This window comes from Lissotriton vulgaris, unplaced genomic scaffold (assembly GCF_964263255.1).
Source record: "Lissotriton vulgaris unplaced genomic scaffold, aLisVul1.2 SCAFFOLD_996, whole genome shotgun sequence".
NCBI classification, from domain to species: Eukaryota; Metazoa; Chordata; class Amphibia; order Caudata; family Salamandridae; genus Lissotriton; species Lissotriton vulgaris.
Window position 1 is genome coordinate 482896 of NW_028241094.1, and position 13000 is coordinate 495895.

The 13000-nt window shown below is 48.7% G+C and overlaps 1 protein-coding gene across 1 annotated transcript in view; it reads left to right on the forward strand.

Annotated features, from left to right (window-relative positions):
* Positions 1-12036, forward strand: part of LOC147672113 (E3 ubiquitin-protein ligase TRIM39-like) — a 219769-nt gene extending 207733 nt beyond the window's left edge. The window contains exon 6 of the mRNA XM_086948026.1: positions 10918-12036. Within this exon, the coding sequence (XP_086804152.1) occupies positions 10918-11414 (497 nt within the window). The 3' untranslated portion in view covers positions 11415-12036. The remainder of the gene's footprint in view (positions 1-10917) is intronic.
* Positions 12037-13000: the final 964 nt, after the last annotated feature.

The window sequence follows — 13000 nt, forward strand, 5'->3', positions numbered from 1 at the left end:
ACTGGTCTTTAAAAAACAAAATACAACACTGGCTTAGCATAAATCGCCCATCACCACCCCCCTACTGCTCCACCAGAATTCTGATGGTCAGAAGAGCTCCTTGGGTCGGTCATGGTAGGAAATCAATACAGGGGGACTGCGTCCTAATAACCTTCGAGGACCCCAGAATAGTAGAACACATCTGCTCAGGAGAGGGCCATACCATAAACGGGGGGGGTAGGAATAAAACGTCTCTTTTTTTTACCCACCCATATTTCAAGATGGCCCCCCGCAAACAGAGGGACCTTGGTATACAGTAGGCCCTCTTCATCGAGGCAGAGAAAGGGACGAATGGAGAGGGCAAGAGCAGTGGAGAAATTATAGAGAACCCTCACGTTGGGATGGCTGGAATGGACTGCCTTTAACAAATATGTATAGTGGCCTAGAGTGTGTTGACTGACCACCACAGCCAGAAGAACAGCCCCTTAACACTTCTGATTCACTGGCATTCCTAGACACCCCTCTAATCCCTGAAGACCCAGCTATTCCTAGTAACCTACAAACAGATAAAACCCTCAAAAACAACCCACCAACTTTGAGCCTGATCTCCTGGAATATTGCAGGACTACGGACAAAGGTGGAGGATGGGACTATCATGTATCACGTACACAGTCACCAAATAGTCTGCTTACAGGAGACATGGTCACAACTAGAACAGCATCTACAGGGGTATAAGACATACTTTTCCCCCGCGCTGGTGGGACAAAAGGGCAGACCAAAGGGAGGACTAAATATCTATGTAGCTAACACCATTCAAAACATAAAAATAAACATCATTGAACTGGACCCCAACTTCCAGATCATTGGTCTCTCTCTACCTAAAAAAGAGCTCGTAGTCATCATTAACTTCTATAACAACCTCGAGGAAGCAGAACTCCAGAGAGTTTTGGCTCACCTTTACAAAAAAATTAACTACCCTTAGACAGAAACAAGGAGCAAGGGGTGTAGTATCTATAATATGGGTAGGTGACTTTAACCTACATCAATGTACCCAACCAAAGCAAAAATGTCCTGATATGGTGACAGAGGAAGGTGATTCTCTTATCCATTTCTTACACAACAATGCGGGTAGAACAATGAACGATCTCCTATCAGATCTCGATCTCCAAATAGTAAATACCTTGGATTACAGAACCAGCTCACTAGCACCGACCTATATAGGAAGAGGTTTCAGAACCACGGTTGATTATATTAGAACATCAGCAAGCCTACAACCTAGAGTAAAAAACTTTGAAGTCACACCCAACTCCCAAAGTGACCATGCCATACTCAAAATGGAAATGACTATAAACCATCAACAGACTCCTCCTATGACGATAGCCAGCGCATTGACCCAGGAAAATATAAACATGGGCAAATTAAATGGGCATTCAATAAAGTGGGGGAAGATAAATCCAGAGGAAATCACTAAAGATCTGATAAAATCAGTATATCCCCAAATCAAGAAATGCCTTGCTACGTCGATAGAAGATGAGGAACTTCTTAATAACTTTGCTCAAATCATGGACAAAATAAAGTCTCTACTTACAGCAAAGCATAAAGCTGGTCCACCCCAATTAAAAGGATGGTTCAATCAAGAGTGTACCCAGGCTCATTCAAAACTTAAAATAGCTCTAAATAAAGATGAAAGGAATCCTCACACTATATCCGCCTTAAGAAAGGAATATCATAAAATTAGAAAAAAGAGAAAAGCGGAACTTAAGCAAGCCCTTTGGGATGAACTTCACACTAGTGCACAGGAAAAAAACAGCCAAGCCTTCTGGAGAATAATAAGAACCCCTTATCTGGCTGACGACACAATTCCAAAAATTGAAGTCGCGATAGACGCATCAGAATGGGTGTCGCACTTCTCTAAAATCTTCCAAAAACCATTCTCTGACCAAGAAATAGAAGAGGAAAAAGCCATACCCCCAATATACCCTATCGATATAGACTTTGAAATCTCTGAGATCCTTCTGGCCCTGAATTCAACTAAAAGCGGAAAAGCTCCAGGCCCGGACGGAGTCCCGGCTGACCTTTTTAAATATAAAACAGATCTTTGGGCCCCGATCATTACAAGGGTGTGCACCGCAGCGGCAAAGAAAAGAATTCTGGAGTCGTGGACAAGGTCCGTTATGGTACCGATATTTAAGAAAGGTAACCGCCAGGACCCTGCTTGCTACCGCCCAATATCTTTGCTGGACTCATTGGGGAAGATGGCAGGCAGGGTGATCCTGGAGCGACTTCAGGATTGGGTGGAGGAGAGAGGTATATTATCTGATTTACAATTTGGTTTCAGAGAGGGATTTGGAACTGTGGAACAAACCCTAAACCTTTCCGTTATCCTTGGAAAATATGTACACGCCAAAAAAGATAAACTTTATATGATTTACGTGGACTTGTCCGCGGCATTTGACTGTGTCTCTCATACCAAACTGTGGTCCCTCTTAGCCCAAATGGGGGTAGATCCGCCACTCCTGAACTTTTTAAGGGAATTGTATTCCAATCCCTCTGCTAGAGTCCGATATGGCACAAAGGGAGAGTTGACAGCGTCCTTTAGAGTGGAGCGCGGAGTCAGACAAGGATGTGTCCTGGCGCCTTTCCTTTTCTCCCTCTACACTAACAACTTGGAGGTAGAGCTTTTGAAGGGCGCCCGGGACCTCCCGCAGGCAAAACATCGCCCGATTCCCGCTCTGCTCTACGCGGATGACGCTGTCCTCCTGGCACGAACTCCAAAAGACCCTTAATAGATACTCTCAATTTATGGGTACCTTAGATCTTCACATAAATGTGAAAAAGACTTTTGTGATGACGGCAGGTGTTGGGAGAAAACATCAAAAAACATTACCCTTAATACCCAAAAAATAGACTCCACAACTGAATATTGCTATCTGGGAGTCACAATGGACAATAAACTCTCCTGGAAAAAGGCAGTGGAAGCCAGGAAACACTGCTTTAAAAGAGCATTAGCTGCATTGGTGACGTTCTCACAAAAACTGGGAAAACGACCGCCCATGGAACTGTTAGCAATATATAAGGCCAAATGCCAATCGACAGCTCTATACGGAGCAGGTTTATGGGGTCATACGGATGTCACTTCCCTGCAAATAGCAGAAAATAACTTTTTTAGATTTCTCCTGTTGGCCCCAAAGCGATCCTGCCACGCTGAACTTGGTGTCCCACATATCGAAGATCTTGCAAAAATACAACCGCTACTCCTATGGCGTCGCATTTGGACTTCAGAAAAAAATGACCTCACCAAGATGATATTGGCAGATGCAATGTCATTGGACCATGCTTTAAAAATCAAATGGTTAGCCTATATCAGCAATTTCTTCATCGACCTTGGGGCAGAGCAATATTACTTAAATCCTGAAAAAATCGGAGAACTCACAAAGAAACAACTAAAAATATTGGCCCTGGGACACTTGGAAAATCTAAGATTACAATCTGAAGTAGGCAAACCGTCTGTTCAACACGCGATAATGGTCCAATCCACCTTCTCAATCCAGCCCTATTTAACTCTTAACATTGGCATTTTTGACCGCTACCTCCTGAAAAGATTCAGACTAAATATGTTTCACAGATTGGTAGCTTTTCCAACTCCAAACGTCTGGGATCCGAATCCACCTTTATGCCCCTGTGACGAAAAATCAACACAAACTACCCTCCACACTGTCTTGTTTTGCAAGTTTTATCAGGAACATCGCAAAGTTTGGCTATTGACTCTGTTAAAATCTTGGGGTCTTAGGCAATGTCGTTCTGCCATGTTGAGCTTGCAGCTCTTGGACACTGAAGCCACCTGTTACCATGTTCTTAATTTTCTGAAGTGTATACATAGACACAGAAAAAATCTTTAAAGTAATCTTTTTGAACAAATTAATGATTTTATTAATTAGATGTGGAACTTTCTTGTTATATGTAATCACCTTGCACTTTTCTCAAAACTGTTTTTATCATGTGTTGCTTTTATGGATTTCTAACTTTGAAATTCCGAATAAAGGTTATTATTATTATTATTATTATATAATTAACTGCTCGCGGGTCTCTGAAGTTTATAACGACCAGATCCACATCGTTGTCCTTTGTCCTATTGCCCAGCCAAGGCAAACGCCTTACATGTACAATTTCTCCATTGATGTTTTGTGCAAGCGGTCTAAATTGGCTGAGCCAGTGCATGATTTTATTTTTCAATTGATGGAACCCTTCCCTCTTGTTGTCAGGTAATCTGGGGACCCCTGTCAGCACAACCACATAGGGGAGGGCTTCCCGGGGTAGTTCTACTGGAGGTAGTTTACGAGACGGTGACCTAGAATTTCTAATGGAACCCCGTGTAGTCTCCCGTGTGTTCTCCCGTATGTTTCCTACGGATACTTTTCCTGGTTCCTTCTTGGGTGCACTATCAGAATTAAGAGTTAAGTTAGAGCGCTCCTTAACCATGGAGCCCTCAGTTGCTTAGAGTATGTTAAGTCAATAGATTTGGCTGGGGGTTTGGGGGGAATGGGAATGCCTGGTGTAACCAGGGCTGGGGGCGGAACAGTGCCGCTCACCAGCCCATTGGATAATCCTACGTGCTTGCTGAGTGCAGATTCGATATCCTCGAGCCTGTTCTCTACCCGCTTCAGCCTCTCTATGATAGGTAAGATGAAAGACCTTATTAGGTGTTCCATATTATCTAGAGAGACTGCAAGAGGAGTGTCCTTTGGAGCAAGGTCTTCAGGGATATCAGATTGAAGCATAATATTCGCTGGCTGAGGAGGTGAATCCAATGGTGGAGGGAGTGTCAGAATTGGTGAATTGACTAGTGCGACCATTGGGGCCGAAGTAGATGTAATGGTAGGCCTTAAAGGTTTGCCGAAGTCAGTGTGTCTGATCTTAGGCTTTTGTGGGACGCCCCCTTTCCGTCTTCTCTTGGCAGGTGGAGGGCCATGTACCTTAACGGGCATTAATTTTTTAGATTTATTTAGAGCTGGTTTAGTTCGGACAACAGTCCGGGGTGTCTGTGTCTCTATTAAAATCGGACTGGAAAGAGAAATGTCCGCTGGTGGCTGAGGTATGGGGCCTAATGGTGTCGGGGTGGATTTGTGTAACAGAAGGGGGAAGCTCTCCAGAGATAGGGGATCTTCAGTACTGCCGGTTAGGCCTACAATGGGTGGAGGAACATGAGGTAGGGGATCTATAGAAATCCTATTCTTTAAGCTTTCTACAGAGCGACGACGTTCTGCTCGGTGCACTGCCAGTAGCTTTTCCCTACTTGGGTCGGTAGGAGCCCGCGTAAAATAGTTGTCAAGTGTCCCAACAATATTGTTTGCCCCCGTTTTTTCCATGGTAGCTTTATCAGGACTAAGCGCCATTACAAGGGGATTAACTGGGAGGTACTATCCACAGAAGTGATGAAAGGGAGTAAGCCCAGCCCGGCCTCACTCGGTCTCTGAGGGCCTCAGAGGGCCCGCCTTGTCCCGGGCTTCTCCCGGGCGCTCCCGGGAGCTCCCGCGCAGCGGGATTGACAGTTTATTTATATAGGGACTTGAGTTAGTGGGGCAGGGCAAGCAGGGAGAGCGGCCCAGGTGATAGTGATTCGGGCTAGCGGGCACTCCTGGGAGATGTAGTCCCGGTCCCGCTGCTCGCAGCCCTGCCTGCAACTCACGCACCCACAACAAGGTCCAAGGGCCAACACTTCCACTGAGCACGGGCCCACTCGAACACACCCCACGAAGCTGGACCTGCGAAGCGGGTACCACGAGGCGCTGGAGAAGAAACCGGAATCAGAAACCGGGTCCCGGCAGGTAAAACGATATCCGCAAAGCGTCCCAAATAAGCTCCAAAGGCTGGGGTTTTTCAAGATCGTTGGTGGGGCGGGGCAAGCAGGGAGAGCGGCCCAGGTGATGGTGATTCGGGCTAGCGGGCACTCCTGGGAGATGTAGTCCCTGTCCCGCTGCTCGCAGCCCTGCCGGCAACTCACGCACCCACAACAAGGTCCAAGGGCCAACACTTCCACTGAGCACGGGCCCACTCAAACACTCCCCACGAAGCGGGACCCACGAAGCGGGTACTGCGAGGCGCTGGAGAAGAAACAGGAATCAGAAACAGGGTCCCGGCAGGTAAAACGATATCAGCAAAGCGTCCCAAATGAGCTCCAAAGGCTGGGATTTTTCAAGATCGTTGGTGGGGCGGGGCAAGCAGGGAGAGCGGCCCAGGTGATGGTGATTCGGGCAAGCGGGCACTCCTGGCAGATGTAGTCCCGGTCCCGCTGCTCGCAGCCCTGCCGGCAACTCACGCACCCACAACAAGGTCCAAGGGCCAACACTTCTACTGAGCACGGGCCCATTTGAACACACCCCACGAAGCGGGTACCGCGAGGCGCTGGAGAAGAAACAGGAATCAGAAACAGGGTCCCGGCAGGTAAAACGATATCAGCAAAGCGTCCACTATCAATTATATCCCTCCACTCCTGCCCCAGGAACCCCTCCCAGGTCAATTACTTACTAAGGGTGGGCGTAATTTGCGTAATCGCGTTCTGCAAATCTCTGCGAAACGGTAAAAAATCTCCGAACACGCAGAAATTCCACGAGCACACGGAAATTGCTTGTTCGCGATGCTTTTTTACTGTTCGCAATCGCTGTTTGCTTGCTCGACGGGAAATATCTTGCGAACACGCATTTCGAGAACGCAAACAAGCAAAAAATTTCGCGAAGTTGCGGAACGCAGAATTTTGGGGAATTTCACGTTCGCCGGGGAACGCAAAATTACCCAAATTCCGTGAGCGGAACGGAATTTACCGCACAGGCCTATTATTTACCACCTTTCCCAAACTGGACCCTGCCTCCCTTACATTACTTATGAATCGGATTAAATCAGGATCCCGCAGATCCCTGCCCCCCCAGATTCTTTCAAATGGCCCTTCCTGGTTTAGAAAGACAAACCATCACCATGTTAAACCACTCCCTGGAGACCGGGTATCTGCCATCTAACCTAAAGGAAGCTAGAGTCATACTCCTTCTGAAGAAGTCCGTGACAGACATGGCCAACCCCAACAACTATAGGCCTATTTCCCAGTTACCCTTCCTGGTGAAGGTTCTAGAACAAGATGTCCTTAAAACGCTTTCATCCTTCCTGGAGGACCATCAACTACTACAAGGGCGCCAGGCAGGTTTTAGGGCACACCACAGCACTGAGCCGTTAATGTTGTCAGTACTTGACGAGCTCAGAGTTATGGCTGACAGTAAAAGACCCAATGCCCTGATTTTATTAGACTCATCAGCGGCATTCAATACTGTCAGCCTTGCTCAATTACTGGTCAGACTCACCACCCTGGGCATCCACGGTTTGGCACACCAATGGCTTGAATCCAATCTATCAGGTTGATCCCAGAGAATTCAGCTGAGTGAGCTGGTATCAGACAAGGGTCTGGTTAGCTGTGGAGTCCTTCAAGGCTTGCCCTGTCCCCACTCCTTTTTAGGTCTTGTGGCGATTTACAGCGCGAAGCGCTGTCTCGCCAGAGACCTATTGTTAGCGACGCAGCTTTCCAGGAGACAGGATCTGGCCGCGCGCATCTCCTCTGCCAGAAGGCGATTTGAGCGGGCCACGCGCACAAGAACGCGCTCGCTGTGGCCAGCTCCTGGAAAGCTCCAACACACATGCATGCGCACACACAGACACACACACGAGCGCCCATGCACGCACACATACATACAGAGAACCCCCTCACCCCCACCGTCGCTCGCACACATACACACATGCACGCACACACATGAGAACACCGAGACCCCCCCCCCCGCGCTGCCGCCCAGAAATGTGAGCACCAACCAAAAAGGTCTCCCATGCCCTAGTCTTGTGCCCTGATGGCTCTCTCGCTGTGGGCCCCCACCGCTCCTCGCCAGTTCTCCAGTTCGCACTCAGCTGTGGCCCCGGCAGCAACCAGGAAAATCACGGAGGCTGAGACTCCATCACACACGGACCTGGGGCACTCATACAAAGAAACTCCCCCCACCCCTGCCGTCGGACACATACACACACGCACACACACATGAGAGAACCAGACCCCCTCCCCTCCCCCCTGCCGCCGCCATACAGAAATGTGAGCACCAACCAAAAAGGTCTCCCATGCCCTAGTCTTGTGCCCTGATGGCTCTCTCGCTGTGGGCCCCCACCGCTCCTCACCAGTTCTCCAGTTCGCACTCCGCTGCGGCCCCAGCAGCAACCAGGAAAACCACGGAGGCCGAGACTCCATCACACACGGACCTGGGGCACTCCCTTCGCTAAGCAGAGTTAGCGGTCATCGTCAGGGCTGGGGTCCGGGCACCCGCACAACTCCGGGTCCATGCCACACTCTGGCACCAGCTCACAGCGGCAGTCGCAGGTTGGGCCGCACACAACACTCCGATGTTGGGCGGCTGGGGCTCCGCAGTCCACTGCAGTTCCGGAGGTCGCAGATTGCAGCTCAGGGTATGTGGTGACCGGGACAACAGGTAGGATATCGCAGATTTAGGATTTACTGCAGGAATGTGTATGTGTAGGATTACTACGGAGCTACATGAGCCGGGCTAAGACACGCCCCCCATGCTGGTTGTCAATGCACGCGCACGTCTTGAATCGTGAAAGCGATCGCTTTGTCTGCCGTGCCTCCCAGCCTCGCTGTGAGGGGGAGCTCGCCTTTTTCCACAGCCTCTCTGTGCTGTGCAGATTGTGAAAGAGCTGATGTCACCGTAATGGTACCAAGCGGCCGTGGAGAAGGAAGGTAGACGCAGCGCTAGCCTTCAGCTGAGCAAAAAGTGCAGTTCGATGCTAGTTATTAAACTTTACCCCAGTGCCTTGAGGTTCCAGGCGGCGCATATAGGCACTTCATTTTCCGTGTCTGCTTTGACCTTTGTTAGAATGTGTGTTACATCCGCATGGAGGTGGTGCCAGTGACTGGCAGTCTTTATTTATGTATCTCAACGCTTGTGACTGTGGCACAAAACAATTAAAAAACCACTGCACCGCGAGGACACCAGCGTCACAGGCAGGAGGCTTGCACCACCCATGGGCACGGACAGATACCGCGCGGCCGCCTAACTCAACGCTTGTTTGTGTAGTACTAAGCACGGACCCCGACGGACATTGTAAACATCCTCCCATGGGTGAGCGTGTAGCTACAGCCCTCCTCCTAGATGTTTTGAGGTGAGGAGAACAAAAGCTGGCAAAGGAAAGAATGGTGCGGGCCCTGTTCTTTGAGTACTGCTTCCGTATCTAGCTCCCTCACGCGTACTCAGTTTCATCTCGCCCCCCCTACATTAATTTTTTTTGGTTTTTTTATGGGTTACCGGTCCAGCCACATAATAGGAGTGCTATTGATTTTTTTGTTTATCGCGTGCTGCCTAAACGCCTCTTTGCTTATTTTTTTGGGGCAGTTTTGTATAGTGTTCCATCACCTCCCCGCAACCCCCCGTAGTCCTTTCTTTACGGCGCTGCTCCATTTCTCCTCTTACACCTATGCTAATAATGACAGTTTCTTGTACTGGACTATTCCAAAGGTAGGCCAAGCTTAGGTATTTGACGCATGCCTCTCCTCAGTTTTTACGTTTCCCCTACCTGCGTGCTCATAGAATGTGCCACATTTACCCAGCTGGTGGGGCGGGGGATTTGTGTGCTTGAAGTTGCTTAGCAGAGCCACGATACTTAACAAATGAGCATAGTACACCATGGAGATGTGGATATGTGCCATTGAAAATGCCGAAGGCGCTAGCCCACACGTTGCCAAATACAATGTGCGTTTTGTACATGAAGTTAGTTGCTTCTTGAAATGTGTGCGTAGACACTGCAGTAAAAACAGGATGTGGCATAACGGCCGGGGCTGCCGACCTTGGAGCTGGGTTACCGGGTTCGAGCCTCGTCTTAGACTCCACATCCTGTGGTTCTGAGCAAGTCACTTAATCTCCCGGTGCCTAGCAACACCTTCAGGTCGAGTTCGTGCTATATAAAACTGCAAAAAGCAAAACAAAGTGTGAGTTTAACTTCATAGCCTATCTAGGGCTTTTCCCCGCCATTCCAAAGCTGCTTTCCTGTGAATTTAATCATAGGTACCTCTTAGCACCGCTGATTGGATGCATAGTGATTCTCAAAAGAGGCCATGCCGAATTCTAGGCCTGCGTGCCGTATTTCGTGCCAGTGTGATGCTGGGCCACAGCTGATGACGGGCATCCACTCACGTGACACATTGTTTGCTCTCGGGTTACTTGGCACCATTGCCTGTCGCATCACTGATTAATTTCTGTAGGGCCCTCTGTAAGGTAGGCCTTGACTGCACATCAGGTGTGCATGGACACGGAGCCCTATGCATTCAATGAGCATTGCAGCCTTCCGATTTCAGTGCATATTCAATTATATGAGCCGTGCAGTGCTCTAGGTCTGTGAGGATGTCTGTTAGCAACAGCTAACCAATCATAAACAATGTTTATATACCAATTGCAAATTTAAAAAAAATGTATGCAAAGCATTGTCATTTACAATGCCAGTAACTCAAACTTTAATGCTGCAAGACCCTTTTGCATTGCAAATGCTTGTTAATGTCTATCTGCAGCCACTGGTTGCAGCTTTAGCCAACATGGACTATACAATCTTCAACTAGAGCAGTGAGGTAGGGCACATCAGCAGTTGGGGAAGAGGGGAAAATTGGACACATCAACTCTTTCTCCTCTCTGCAGTGATGAGGTCTGTAAATTGGAAAGGGATTTGCCAGAGATCACACCATGCTTTGCTGTCTTGCCAAAGTTGTGCTGGTAGCTCTGGGTTGTTGTATGACTTGAGGTTTCCAAGTGTCATTAAATCTCTTTTCTCTCTGTATTTCAAGTCTTTGTTGGACGATGATTTGCCTGAAGTCACACAGTGCGTCATTAACTCTCTCTGGTCCTCTCTCTGTAGTGCCAATCACTCTGGATCCAGAAACCGCTCACCGCCACCTGACCATCTCGGAGAACGAGAGACGCGTGAAGTGGACACTGAGTGGGCAGACCCTCCTGGACAGTCCGAAGAGATTCACACAAGCTCGCTGTGTGCTTGGGAAAGAAGGGTTCACCTCAGGGAGACATTACTGGGAGGTGCAGCTCCTGCAGACCGGCCTAGACTGGTCTGTGGGGGTCGCAGCGGAGTGTGTGAGCAGGACGGATGACGTCACGCAGACCTCGCAGAGGGGGGTCTGGGCTGCTGCGCGACGGTTCAGTGATGAACACTCCAGACAAGCTCCCTGTCTCCCCACCCACCTGCGCCCCCTGAAACTGGGGGTGTACCTGGACTATGAGGGGGGGCGGGTGTCAATTTACAATGCAGACACCTGGGAGCAGCTCAACACCTTAAGTGACACCTTCATTGGGGGGCTGCACCCCTACTTCTGGGTGGGGGGAGACCTGCGTCTAGTGTAAAAGCTGCAGTAAAAATAAAAACTCGTCCTTCCCATAGTTGGCCCCAGATCCACCACCATGGCTCTTACCCCTGACACCGCATAGTCAGTGTGCTGAAACCTAAAATGTGTCCTGTATTCTTTCGTGCCGGTATATCAGGCCAGATTTATTAGCTCCTTTGCCCTTGAAACAGATATAACCTCCAGACTGATCGAGCTATCGACCAAAACACTGGGCGTGGGCAGTTCGAATCCATCCTTCATGGGACTTGAGCCCTTCTGACAAATGATGCTTATTCGTCATATTGATTCTGTAAAGTTATATATACATACACTTAATCTAGTGCAAGATGCAATTTCTGTTGGTCTGTGTTTTTACATGCTCACAAGGTCTCTTAATTGTCTGGATGATGACACGGGAACACCCCGCCGCATGAATTGAAATGTCCACTTTTTTTAAGTGGACCAGTGATCAACTGATAACTAAGGGAACTTCTGACAGAAATTAGAGAATGGCTTCATGGCTTGTACATTTTTTTCTTTCTGCTTTAAATTAATTGTATCTTCTTGCACGAGCACTGTGCTGCCTTTTCAATACTCCTGCATAGATTGTATGAATAAAAGCAATACAGACGTTCTTACCCGAGACCGGCTCAAGCGTCTTGATTTATCAATTGTAATAGATTTGTTGGAAAAGTTTACTGTACATGTAGTAATATAGATGTAGAGTCTTTCAGTGTGCACATAGGCCTTTCATATTGTTTTTTAGGACATTTTTTCTAGGGGGAACAGTTGTGTTTGAGGCATGTGGGCTGCTGAATTCATATCTGTGCATAGATCGCCGCCTAGTGTTGGGTCCGGATGATTGCACATTGTTGTCCTGGAAGAGTCTTCGAAGTATCACGAGATAGGTGGCTCCTCCCCCGACTACAGTGCGCATGGGCATCCTCTCCATCCTCAGATTGTTTTTTTCCGCCATTGGGTTCGGATGTACTTTTCTTTACTCAAGTTCGGAAACTTTCTAACGGCCAAAAGGCCTTCGGGGTCGTCGGTATTGTTTCGATCGGTGCCGAGTTCTTGTTCCAGGTTTCTCGAGCAGGACGTCGAAGAGTGCCGCGTGGCCTTTTCGACCCCGGAGGCCTGATCGTCGATGGAACGGAGCTCATTCAAACGATGCCCCCTCTGTAACTCCAAGTACCCGCACATCGATGTACACCCGGTGTGCAACAAGTGCTTATCACCGGAGCACGACGAAAACAACTGTCTAGCTTGTGCTCGATTCAGGTCAAAGAAGACGCTTAGACTCCGACACGCAGCGAGGCAATCGATGTCGAAGACAGCGCCTGACCCGGTAAACATCTTTGATGAAGACGACGATGAGGTCGTCGACACAGAGGATCCAGAACAGTCGGATCCCGGTTCGGAGCACGGCTCCGACTATTATGAGGAAGAAGAAGACCACGTCGAATTTGAAAACGTTGTCGAGGTAAGAGACGACTTATCCCCCATCGGAGCCGTTGATGACGACTCCAGCAATGAAACCCGCCCAACCGAGGGTAATGGGCCCGAAACAGACACTCAGAGACTTTCAAAGGGTCAGGTCGAGGC